General features: G+C 40.3%; 1 protein-coding gene across 4 annotated transcripts in view; it reads right to left on the reverse strand.

Annotated features, from left to right (window-relative positions):
- Positions 1-498: 498 nt before the first annotated feature.
- Positions 499-13,766, reverse strand: part of PAG1 (phosphoprotein membrane anchor with glycosphingolipid microdomains 1) — a 130,444-nt gene continuing 117,176 nt past the window's right edge. For 3 of the 4 annotated variants that reach the window (XM_081816184.1, XM_081816182.1, XM_081816183.1), the window contains 2 exons: positions 12,727-12,786; positions 499-8,415 (listed from right to left, as the gene is read on the reverse strand). In XM_081816184.1, coding sequence (XP_081672310.1) covers positions 8,047-8,415; positions 12,727-12,786 — 429 coding nt within the window. In that variant the 3' untranslated portion in view covers positions 499-8,046. The remainder of the gene's footprint in view (positions 8,416-12,726; positions 12,787-13,766) is intronic. The other variant, XR_014144268.1, reaches the window with a different exon arrangement.

The raw sequence follows: 13,766 nt of genomic DNA on the forward strand, positions 1-13,766 counted from the left end.
ACAGCCCCCTCAGCCATCAAGCAAGTGGGTTTTCCTCATAGGCTGGGGGCATTATTTGCTGTCAGGTTGCCTTTCTTCACAAGAGTGGCTAGCAGTTGGGTAGACATGGGCACAAATTTCCCAGGCTTGTGAGGATGGTCTGCTGGCACTTCCAGAGCATTTAGCAGTTATTTGCGGGGTACCGTGCTCAGTGCCTCATTTAATCCCCAAGACAACCCTGTTAGTAGGTTCTGTACTACTACCCCTCACTTTATATGTGGAAATGGGTATGGAAAAGTCCAACAGCTTCCTCAAAGTCGTAGTGGAGCTGGGACTCAAACTCGGGTCCTTTCCTGCAGTTTGCGATTCTAACCACTACGCCTGGTCATCGGGCACATCCTCCGTCCTGGCACTGTGGCGAGCTGACTGCTAAAATCCCGCAACTCTGGTTATGCTCTAAGGCATATACACTAGCATTCTTGACATTCCCCAAAAATTCCCAAATGAATTTTAACAAGCTTTTATATAAAACTGACTTTTATTGCAATTTAAAAAGAACAAAGACAATTTGATAAGTGCCTTTAATTACAATGTACCTGCTATTTACATGTAATTATACTTTTATACACAGCATGATTAAGGTTCATTACATGTAAACTATAAGATATTACAAGTTAAACTCCAACCTTTTGGGAACATTCAGAATAGAAATACTATGGGCAGAAATACACAGAAAACAAATACCCATTTCAGTTCCTTACGTACCAATACTGGATGAATGATCAAGATTTGGCCACAGAAGAGAATTGTAATTATGTGTTAAATGGAAACTTATTCTTAAGATGACTAACAGTATTGCTATTATTTAAACCCTAAACATAATAACTGGATCATTAAAAACAACACAACTTTAATTTATATAGCACCTTTCTTCCAGAGATAAAGCATTTGTATTTATATTATCTTATTTGTCCCCATAACATCCATATGAGGTAGGCAATGGTTGGTATCATTATCCCCATTTTGCACATGGAGAAACTGAGGCACAGAGTAGTTAAATCATTTGTTCAAGGTCACACGATAAAGTCAATGCTGGAACAGGGACCACAGAGCTGTGAGCTCATCTCTAAATCCAATGCTTCTCTTTTAAGTTGTCCTCTCTGAGAATTTAATTCAATACCTTAATTCACTTTTCCAAGAAAAAAATGCATTTTTTTCTCCCATAAAAATTGTTGAAAAACTATACTATAGGCAAGAAACAAGCACTCTGGGGCGGATGATAGGTTGATGACACACTCTTTTAGTGAAGTCTTTTTGTTGGCTTTTTTTTTTTATGAGGAGTTTCTTTTCCCAGTTACAACAAAGTAGGTGTTTAAATGAAACATATTTGAAAGGATGTATCTAGTTACCCATAAATTACAGCTGTAGTAGCCATATTATGCTTTTCACAAACCAGGCTTATTCCTGAGTTTACAAAGAAAATATCTAAAAATAATTTAAATCTTTGAGGTCATCTTTTTCATTTCTACATACTTACTATTTGCTCCTTAAGCAACTCAGGAGTGGTTGACAGGGAGCTGGGATAATACATTTCCCAGAGACGCACACCAACTGAGTGGGGTGGGAAGTCTTGCCCATCCACTTAGTTCGAATTTTGGGTCCAATCCCTGTCCTGCTCACCAACTCCCTCACCCCCCAATCAAATATGTAGTTGGTACTCCGAAAAATTTTTTAAATGTCAAAATCCGAGGCATAAAGGACTTCTCGAATGCTTGTTGACTTGTACATAGAAGTCAGCCTGTCTGGCATTTTTCACATGCTCCTCCCTAAGAGGCAAGCCCGGCTAACAGTGCGGCCACATTGCCGGGACTCCAGGAGGCAGTCATGGAGTAGCCCATTGGAATTGTTTCTAGCATGGCTCCAGGAAAAACAAGAAAAGCCTATACTCAAAAAATAAGTGCAAAAAAAAAAAAAAAAGGCAAGCAGGCTTACAGGATAGGTCATGAACATCATCTCAGATTCATTTATGGGCTTTACATTAAAAATACATAAAAATGTGTCAAAGGAATATTCAGAGACAGACTTGGCTTTTGGTTTTAGCCTCTTCACCTATAGAAGGACAGGGCTGTCTTTCAAGGAAGCCTTTACTACCTAAATGGGATCTAAGATTAATTTTTTTTTCTCCTTCAGTTTAAGAAGGGAAAAAGAAAGTTTGTTTTAAACTGATAGTTTCCAACTTGTTAACAAAACCAAACCAGACATTCCAACTGTGAGTGTGAGTCCTTGCAACAGAACTTAAAGTTCTCTTCCACGGCCCCCTAGTGCCAACCATTCTCATGACGGAGGTGGGGAAGAATGAACATGGTTTAGCAAAGCCCGTGCAAATAACCCAGCATCTGCTTCCCTAGGTGGGCCTGTGGCCTTGTCTCAGCAGCCTGTGACACGGGAAAATGTGAGTTGGGCAGAGCTGTCTGCTCACTGGGTGATGGCGGGGAATGGATCTGTGATCGCAGGCAGGATGTGTGATCTGTGTGGGTTGTGTCCACATCGGAAAAGATGTGTGGGAATGTGCCACGAACAGCAGAGCGGCTGGGTGGGGAAGAGGAGCAGGGGGGTGCTGTGCAAAGTCGCAGCAGGAACCGAAGTGAGATGGGGAGAAAGAGTAGCTTCACGTCCCCGTGTTGCAGACTTGCTCCCTAAAAGGCCCAGAGTAAGGCAGGGGAAAACGTTCCAAGATGTTGAAGCCAATAAGAGAGATTTTCAGACTTAAAATGAAGGTTAAAAATTCCGAGTACTGGAAACAATTTTACCACTCTTTTGTGAATTGGACAGTTTGACCGTGACAAAGACCTCCGGAGACAATGAGTCCAAATGCTACTGTCATGGATTATTTTTGAGCAAGAGGAGCACTTTGAAGCTGATCAGGACAACCTAAGAGATAATAGGTCATTTTTTTGAGAAACTATTTTTATGAGGAAAAAATGCATGAACAATGAAATGCAAATTCCTATTTGTTTAGCTATATTTCAAACTTTCCCTGAAAACATGAGGTGCATTAATAATACATATTTAAAAGGTAACATTAAAACTGTTGCCAATCTAACACAGAAGTCTGAGGAATGACCATTTACCAGCCTTTATAATCCATTACATAAGGTGATCTGAGACAACCAGAGTACATTTTTTAAAAATACCCATAGCATATAAATGGTGAGCAAAGAAAAATCTAATTTAAATGCATCAAGATAAATGATTACCAAACTGAATGCTTAAAAAATTGCCCTTTTAATAAAAATTGTAACATTTCTCATTTCATCTGGCATTAAGAGAAATCTGAATTATTTCTTAGTTCAATAAAGAAGAACCTGGAAAAACAATGAATACTTTATAAATATCAGAGACTGGATGTAAACAGACTTAAAAATGAACAGTAGGGAAAAAAACACTTATGAATGAATATTTGTTCTCTTCTGGACCACGGCTTTTTAAATTTACTTTCATAATTTCAGATGAAGACTAATTTAGCATGGTTTCTGGACTGATCTCTTTAATTCAAACACTTTCTATGTGTGTTCAACTTGTCCAATGCCACTGTCAAGAATAATGTACTTAAGAAAGGTACAACACAGAGGCAAGAAAAGACTACCACAGGACAAGGAATATAGATTTCACTGCCAAAAAAAAAAAAAAGCCATATTTGATATTATAGACACATGTTCCTGTTTTTCACATCAGTCACTTATTAACACCAAACATTACACTTTAACTTCCCCCAGTGACACAGTACAATAAGCCTGTCAGGATTTCCAGGAAAGAACCATCAGTACCTACTGTGCCTCCAGCAGCCCAGACGAAGCTGGCTGGGGACCAGAAGCCAACACTTTCAGAAGAATGGCATCACTAGATCACACGGACTCATATTAACTAGTACAAGGAACACTGAAAAAAAATGTCATTTACTCATTTACAAAATCCTACTTGAGTCCTGAGCTGCGGCTCCGTGATTATCCACGTCCCCACCTCCGAGCCATGTTCCGTCCGTCATACTACCTCATTGCTTGCTGGCTCTGCGCTAAACTCTCGTGGCTTCCAAAGAGAAGGAAAGACAATGCAACCGAGTGATAACAGACCTCTGCTTCTGCCACCCGGTGGGGGGTCACCTTGCTGGGGCTCCATCCTGGCTCACGTGGCTCTTGGTGCTTTCTGCCGGATCTCTTCTTGACATGATCTCTGAGAAGGACACCTATTTACATTTCCTCCTGTCATGTTGAATATGTAATGAGCCACACATATGAAAAAACTACTTTAAAATACCACTGTTTTTCAGCTAAGAGAATTATGGATGCAATTTAGAATCTGAATTTATTAGAAAAATGATATGAGGTAACTTAGGAAGGTTTTCTTGTAATTACTAAATGAAAACTATTGGATAGCTTTTTTTCTATTCTGCTTTTATGACAATAGTCATCACACTAATAGGGTAGACATTGCAAATACATACTAGGATGTATCCTCACTAATCAGGCACCAGAACAACTTTAGATATGTCTATGTGTGCTTATGTAAATATATATGTATAGTATACATACACACACATGCACAGTTTGTTACTGGTTAAAGTAAATAAATGCTCTAATTGGAAAAAGGAAATCTAATATGAGAAATAGATCTAGTGACATCCTGAGGTTAAATTTTAGTTCTTTATGTGGACTACCTATTGTTAGCACTCAATTAAAATTAACTCTTGGATTTTGAGATAAATCAGATAAATCAGTAATTAGTCTTTTCCCCACAAAGGACAGCAGTACTTTCAAAATCTTTAGTAGACCTAATGATGCAGTTTAGTGCAGGACTGGAAAAAAAATGTATGTGGCCCACATATTATAAAAAATTGCTTTCTTCTAGAATTTAAGATTTCCTCAAACATTTCACATAAAACAGGTCATTCTCTCCTGCTGACTGCATTTGAGAAACAGTAAAAGCAGCATAAAAAAATCTTCTAAACTTTCAAAATATCTGACTAAAAGCAAAGATTCTACTTTTAGGCAAGATGAGTTTATAATTCTGACTTATAAAACAAAAAAATTTCCAAAAGCTTATTTTAATTGTGAGATTCCACATAACCTAAATGATAACAATGCATAATAATAGATGTCAAAGTTGAATAGTAAAAAATTTTTTATAATTACCTTTTGTGCATTTAGCTGAACTTGAAACTTTTTTCAAGAAGCCATAGGCTTTTGTCCAACTCAAAGACTAGCACAGATTTTCAATGAATAAAGTAAAAAGTGATGACATTTATGAAATACTGTACTATAAGGTCAAAACCATGATGATGCATCAGTAAATATACTTCCATAAGGTACCTAATGATCTCAAGAGCAGAGCCAGCTCCTCAAGTTTACTCTGCTTCTCTCTCCCTTAACCCTCAGGGATTGTGCTATTACTTTTTCTTTTAGGATTTGTACTGGAGGGCCTTCTAGTTTCTTCTAAAATATACTTACAATCCTTTAAATCGCAACTTATTCTTAGCACAGATTCTCAAATCAAGAGAGAGGTTTCAGTGCATATTTTATGGCTATATAATAGCCTTTATTTCGGAACTTCTGGGGGAAATTCTGATAATGAAATTTCAAGATGATAGGACTATAAAGAACTTTTGTCTCTAGAAATGATTTTACACTTTAGAGATCATATTCACTTCCCTGGCAATAAGTAAAGACATTATGGAAGACAGTAAGACTTTTGAGCGGTCAGGTGCTCATAAAGGACATTATTGCAGCAAGCACAACACTAGGTATGCGATGTGACCTGGCCATCAGCAGGAGCTAAAGAAACCCCATGGTGTAAGAGATTGGTGGGTCAAACTCATTCATACTAAGTAAGCAAAGAAAATCACCAGGCAAAAACAGTGCTCACGAAAGATACAAATTCAGAGAGCAAGGACCTTGGCACCTTCCTGGTAACCTTTCCCCCAACCCAACGGTATTCTGCCATCTCCTTCTAGTCAGTGATGATTGTGCTTAGGCTCATGAGGTCTTCATGGGAGAGGCCAGGCTGACTGCAAACTACTGACCACCAAGCAGCTTACCCCGGCAAAGCTGACTTCACAATTGCAGAAATGTATTACGGAGCAGTCACAAAACCCAGCCACGAATGCGAGGGGTGGGAAAGGCATGCCCATGAGCTGGTCCCTACCATTTGCAGGATCCTTCGTCCTCCCGGTCGCGTCCTTTGTCAGAAGGAGTGAAAAGTCTGACAAGCCAGAGACGGCACAGCAGTACACGATAATTGCCTCTTTTTTTTTTTTAAATCAGTGTAGGCAAGGGTCCCTTGCTATAGCCACACCGCATAATAGCAGGGCCCTTTTCAGACGAAAAGTGAACAAGTTTCCCAATGTCGGCCTTATAAAATTTAAAGAGATGATTAAATTCAAACCAGGCTGAGCTCTTAATAGGAGTTATTTCAGCCACTGATTTTTGTAAAATGAAGGGAAAAAAGAATCCCAATAGGCAATTTGCATTTGCAAGCACTGGATTGCAGAATCCACCACTGTAAATTTTCTTAAAAATGTAGCTAAATCTTAATGGAGTTATAATACCTTCATGAGGTTAATAATGCAGTCATCCCTAGTCCTATTTCATTCTTCATTTTTTTTTTTTTACCATTTCAAATATTTCAGTATAGCCCACCTCAAATCACTGAAAATGATCATTTATGTTCATTCCACTTATTTCTCTAGTGAGCCAGATGACTTTGACCACGGCTCCAAGTACCATTTGAAAAGCCTTTAAAAACCTTCAATATTTTAAACACTTGATTAGAAAACAGACAACAACTACGTGTAATTACCTAGCTTATGTGCTTTATGGTTTTTTTTTTCAAAATGAGTATAAATCATTGTACATAAAATCAAAATAGTTAATATACATTTTTTTCTGGCAGTTTCTAGAAATTAGGCGTTAAACCTAAAACATCTTATAAATTTATATAACAAAAATAAATGTTTACATTTTAATTTTAGATTACCTTAGGGTAGCAGTTCCCTTAGGAAATCTCACACGTTGGTGTGGCAGCAGGGGTCATCAGAAATACACATTCAAGTCCACAGCCCTTCAGAGACGGACGCCATGGCTGCCGTCCAAATATGTGGTCTGTGTCCCAACATAGAGATTAAGGCTGTTTCAGAGGAATGAACTCTGGGCTAAAACAAGTATAGAAGTACCACAATATTCATTGAAAATACTGAAAAGGCTCTGAAGAGTTTCACATACTGGGGGGGAGGCGTGTGGGGAGGGAACCGCTTTGACTAGAAAAATAAAATAAAGCATCTAAAAATGACTTCAAGTACTTTGGGAGAGGCTGCTGATGTGGAGTGCCCAAATCAGGAGGAAGGAAGGTCTAAGAAGCTTGGGGGCGGCGGGGGGCAGTCCCAGTCCTGCCCACCTGCAGGGTCCTTTTTTTTCCCAGGTGCGGCTCTTAGAAGAGGATTGGGGAGCTGCCAGTGACCAGCAACCACAGTTTCTTACCATCTTAAAACACCGAAGTTGAAGGCAAAGGCCAAGCCTTGTGGGGGAATTTTCTTGGAATGAACCATTAGAAGTCGGAAGATTTCAAGGGGGAAGAAAGCCGTACATTTAAATGTGAGGAGCAGATAGAAAAAAAAAAAAAAGGGAAGAAAGGCAGAAAAACCTGGCTCTTGTGAATGGCAGTATGTTAGGCAGGTGGAGTCGTGGTTCTTGATGAATGCGGTTCTTCCTTGCAGCTCGACTTTCCTTACTCACAGGGTGAAACCACGGACAGCTGAGATCTTTCCAGAGGGTGAGGGTGCACAAGGGAGATGTGCTTGGGTGTGCAGTGCCCCCCGGCACGCAGGGGCACACTTGGGTGCAGTCAGGTACGTACCTCACTGTTTCCAACCCCGGGAAACAGTCTCCACATCTTCAATTGTCGTCGGATTACTAGAGCAGCATATAAAGTAGGGGTTGATGTCGCTTCTTGTCTTCCACAGAAGAAATGCCCCCCAACCGGCCGATCGTATGTTGTGTGGGCCTGTCTTCCGGGTTGCTAGAGCCTGGTGATATCTCTGCATTGCTGCAAGTCCCCAATGCTCTCATAGTCATTCTCTTTTGGGAAAAGGCCACGTTGGCCGTTGGTCTCTGGGGTGGCCTTATCTTCCTCTCTGTTTAGAGTTTGTATTGCTTCGTAATCAGGCTCGGGCTCCTCACTGGGTCTTACTGCTGGTGGAAGTGTGCTGACGCTGTTTGGAGTTTTCTCCAAGTCTTTAACAGTAGCGTAGAGATCATTACAGGAAGAGGGGGATCTCTGAGTGGCTCTTTGGATGGAGGTGTAGCTGGACTCCGGTGCTTTAAGAGACTGTCCTGATTTACTCCCTGACTGTCCAGGTTTATTTACTGATGAATACATGGCTGAGATCTAGAAAACAAAGGGTGAATTAAATAAGCTTCAAGTTTGACTTCTCCTTCCCCCTTTATAGTGACAAGCTAGATATTCAGCTCTATAGGCAGGTGTGTGTCCCTTTAAGGTTGTGGGGTTTTTTTGTTTTGCCAATTTTCCCAGCTTTAGTGAGGTATCACTGACATATGACTTAGGTAAGTTGAAGGTGTACAACATGGTTATTTGACACATATATATACTGTGAAGTGATTATTGCCAAGGTTAGTTAACTCCTTCATTGCCATAATTACCATTTTTTTGTGTGTGTGGTGATAACATTTAAGATCTACCCTTTCAACTTTCAAGAATGATAGTATACTATTTTTAATTATAGTCACTATCTTCTATATTAGAGCCCCAGAACTTATTCGGCTTATAGCTGGGAGTTTGTACCCTTTGACCAACATGTCCCCATTTCCCCTACTCCCCAAACCCTGGCAACATTTGCTATTTCTGAGTTTGGCTTTTTTAGATTCCACATGTAGGTGAGAACATATAGTATTTGTGTTTCTCTGTCTGACTTATTTCACTTAGCATAATGCTGTCAAGGTCTATCCAAGTTGTCACAAAAGGCAGAATTCCCTTCTTTTTCACGACTGAATAATATTCCTGTGTGTGTGTGTGTGTGTGTACACGTATTGCTATATACAAATGTGTATTTATAATGTGTGTGCGTCTGTGTCTATCTCACATTTTCTTTGTCCATTCATCGGCTGATAAACACTTAGGTTGTTTCCATGTCTTGGCTATTGTGAATAATGCTGCAAAGAACATGAGGGTGAAGATATTGTCTTCAAGACAGTGATTTCATTTCCTTCAGATATAAACCCAGAAGTGGATTCTTTGTTGCCTGTACTAATCCTGGAGTATACTTCTAGAGAACAATTTTATATGGTATCTTCAACTTTGCAAGTAGACCAGCCATATTGGCACAACTCCGTGAAAACCAGGTTCTCTCTGGGTCTTCTGAGGGGCGTGAGGAGAGCAGGCAGAACAGGAAGTTCAAGAGGCCCCTGGGACCTGACTACAGTGTATCATGTTTTATCCGATTTCTATTATCAGAATGCTATTTCACATGAAAAAGAGCTCTACTGCTTTAAGAAACAAGGGCAGAAAATATGTTAGATGAATGGTTCGCAAAATGTGGGCTTCGAACTGGCAGCAGCAGGATGTGGGAATTTATTAGAAAGGTTAAGTCCTCGGGCTCCATCCCAGAAGCACTGAATCAGAAACTCAGGGGCATGGGGCCCAGCACGCCCACTAAAGTATGAGAACCACCGAATTAGACTCTCTGACCCACTCTTTCCGCATCAAAGTGGTCTGAAAAGTAGGTCCTGGATTCTGGTTGGCAATACACATAGATCTGTAAAAGCCTCATTTTCCATTAATTTTCAACTTCATAGCATATTACTGGTTAAATAGACATTTACAGACAGGGCTAAGTTTTCTTCAGTGGGAAAAATTTATTTTTATTTGCAACCAGCCAACTCAGAAATGAAATTTGGAGACAATTAACTTACAGGGCACTCTTTCCTATGGGAAAAGTGGGCTACTTTCCAGGCACACCTACTCAGTCTTGCTAATCTACCCCATATAACCTCTACTATCAAGAGGGATTTAATTCTCGTTGGTAATGATAGATTAAACATACTGATTAAGAGATTTTTTAAGAGATCTTTTTGAGGGTTATTATTTTATTGTTAGAAATCATGGTTGGAAATAAGTAGAAATATCCTTCATTACCTCTATTTATCTGGGCCATAATCACTGATTGATTCAAAACACCCAGGAAATACATGAACATGCCTACTGACAGATGCTTGGCTTCCCAAGTGCAGAGAGAGATTCTTTTGCTTTCACATATCTCACATACTGTGGATGAAGTTTCCAGCTGGCCTCAAAAGCTTCTCAAGACAGGCCTGCCACGCACACACTAACTGGTCATTTGCATGAGAACTTTCCACTGCAGCCTGGGGGCTCTGTTTTGCCAGGCCTTGACAATCCAAACATTCGGAGCTAGAGAAATAATCTCCGGGAAACTCTTGCCATGTTGCTCTGACCCTTTTAATATTAGGGTATTAATATTAGGAATTATTTAAATTGACATTCTCACCTTAGAGATTTAGTGGAAAAATTACTCTTGAAATGAAGATTTAGAATTTCTTTGAAATTAGGAAGAATTAAAGTAAATCACCTGCTTTTCCTAGTGAGGTGCAAACATATGGAACTGAATATCTAAAAGGTGGTCCAAATAGATGGTGGTAAATCAGAGATGACAGTGAGAAGGGGAGTCCGCATACTAGCTACACACTCTTCACCTTCAGGGGGAACATCAAGGACGAACACACCTTTACCTACATTGTAACAGTGGGGGTTGGCCCCTTTCAGCTTCTCTCCTCAACTCTCTTCCCCACAATGCCTGCCATTAATGCCCCTACTCTTTATAATTACTTGGGTTTTCTTGGCCTTTATATTCTTTTTAGAAAGTTACAGGCTCTTTTCATTAACTTGCAACTTCATATTATCTCTGGGCAGGAACCTACTGTGCAGATGATGTCGTAAATTTTAACACTTATAAAAGATTCTCAAGTCTTCTGATATTCTATTTGAATATTTGCCTTCTAGGACTATTACTTCTATTTTGTAGATAGGTTCCTTTCAAGCCCCCTTGCTATTTAGCTTCACAATTTTTCTCTTTTAAATCTTTCATCTTTTTTATTCAGGCTGTAAATTGTTATTATGTTCTCATAAATTACTCTCTACCTTTTCCCCATTTCTCTTTCTATAAGCAACCCTTTCCCCATCATTCTGCGAAGTTGGGATAATAGTACTGAAAACTCAGATCTCAGTTTCAGTCTGGACTGTCTAACATTCTATTACATAAATACAGAAATAAGTGACTTCCATAAATTATTTTTTCTAAAACATCTTCCTAAAATGACTATATGTGAATCACAGTTCTTTTAATCTATGTTAAAAATTCATCAGTATACCTAGGTCCTATTTTCTGAAACCACAAACAATGTAAGATTAGAAGAAAAGGAATTTAAAATTTTACTTGTCTCAACATATTTTAAAGGACTGGTTTCCAGATCTCTCATATATTCTACTTTCTTGTCCCAGGTGGGAGGGCTGTGGTGCAGTGTGGACAACAGACGGCTGGGAGAAGGCAAAGGAGCGGCCACAGGCCTGGCAGGAGGCTACACTGCCTTAGTCCGGGGAGGGGTGGGCACTGTGCCCACGGAGAGAGCGGTGTGAGAAAGAAACCAGGGGAGCTGCGGACAGTGAGGAAATGGGGTGTCTACGATGATGTCCAGGGTTCTGGCTTGTGCGACCAGGTGGAGAGATGGCAGGTCCATTCCTTGGGGCAGGAAACAGAAGCAAGTGGGCAACATTACCTACGGAAAGCTCTTCTGCTCTTTGAACTTCCAATGTGGGATTGTAGTCTATTTCCTATTTTAATACTCCGTGCAAAGTGCGATAGGAGGGGATGTACCTGCATATGTATGTCATTTTTGTACATGTACCAAATTTATCATGCTAGGAATTCCAGACAGAAGCTATATGCAGCTAGATAAATTAAGGTGTTCAGCTCTCTGAGCCTAGCTTGATGTTATATGTGTGTGTGTGTATGTGTGTATGTGTCTGTGTGTGTGTGTGTATACATATATATGTATGTACATAATGGATTGTATAAGTTTAACGTGTCACTGAGAAATCTAATCGGTGAGTCTTTAGCCCGGTACTTGGGCTCTCTCCCGTTGGCTGCTATGTCTGACTCTTGCGCCAGCCTGGAATTGTACTTCCTGGAGCTACCTGCTCTCGGCCTCCGAAATTCCTCATTAAAACCTTCCTCCTCCATCTCCCAGGCTGGATTAAATTCCCTATACCCACCCGTTCCAATTTCCTGTATTTTCCAACCCATGATTAATTTCCTTACAGGTGATCTTCCTGGCTGCTCAACTAAATCTCTCATACTTAAATTTCTCTCTTCTCATTCTATTTTCTCCCCTCCTCTATTTTTTTTTTTTTTCTGATGCTTCTTTCCTACTTAGTTTCTTTTACTTAGGTGACCTGTTCATCCTGTCTTCCTTCTTGTCTTACCATCTGCCAGTCACTCTCTCTGAACCATTATAAAGCCAACCTCCCCAAACTCTGATCTCCAGACATATGCCAAAGAGAGTATTTTAGCTTTTTCAGAGAAGGGTAATGTGACAGTCATTTATGCAAGGAGAGAAACTCTATTCTTTAGAGCTTTGTGGTTATTTTTTAAAAAGCAACAAAACTCACCTCTTCTTCTGTGAGAGTTGGGTCCTCTTCCCGGGACTTGTACGACAATGAACTAAATCTCTGTTAAAACAAACACAAACCAAGGGAAGGTATAGTTTGATCCAACCTTTCTTTTGCATATGTTTTGACACATCTATCTATAAAGATGTTTTCAAATGATTTTTGGGGAAGAACTTTTTCTACAAAGAAATTATGTCAAGCAACTGAGGATAAACACATAAAAAATCTACTGTGTGACTTTTTCAATACCCAGTAGTATTAAATCCCCAATGCTCTTCCTGATCACTGGTGAATTCAACCCTCCAGTGAGTCCTTGATGCTGCTCCCTGTCATACCGCACTTGCTAGTACACCCGGTCCCTGCTCTCCTAGCTGTCCACTTCCCACTTTCTTCTCTTTCCCCAGACTCCAACACCTTCTTAACCCATCCTTAGTCCTAGCTGGTGACCTTGAGAAAACTGAAGAAATCAGAAGACATGTCCATGAACTTGTACCCCACCCTGCCCCCATCTCCGCATTCTTGAATTTTCCTTCCTCCCTGTCACCAAAGAACTCTCTTTAAAGTGACCCCCTCTTGGGGCGCCTGGGTGGCTCAGTCGGTTAAGCGACTGCCTTCGGCTCAGGTCATGATCCCAGGGTCCTGGGATTGAGCCCTGTTATCAGGCTCCCTGCTAAGCTCCCTTTTCCCTCTGGCCCTCCCCTGCTCATGCTTTCTCTCTCTCTCCGTCAAATAAATAAATAAAATCTTTAAAAAATAATAATAAAAAATAAAGGTTTAGGGCGCCTGGGTGGCTCAGTTGGTTAAGCGACTGCCTTCGGCTCAGGTCATGATCCTGGAGTCACGGGATCAAGTCCCGCATCGGGCTCCCTGCTCGGCGGGGAGCCTGCTTCTGCCTCTGACCCTCCCCCCTCTCATGTGCTCTCTCTCTCTCAAATAAATAAATAAAATCTTTAAAAAAAAATAAAATAAAATAAAAATAAAATAAAATATTCCTGGGGCACCTGGGTGGCTTAGTCGTTAAGCGTCTGCCTTCGGCTCAG

Source organism: Leptonychotes weddellii, chromosome 4 (genome assembly GCF_054177405.1).
Source record: "Leptonychotes weddellii isolate Sample4059 chromosome 4, ASM5417740v2, whole genome shotgun sequence".
Classification (NCBI taxonomy): Eukaryota; Metazoa; Chordata; class Mammalia; order Carnivora; family Phocidae; genus Leptonychotes; species Leptonychotes weddellii.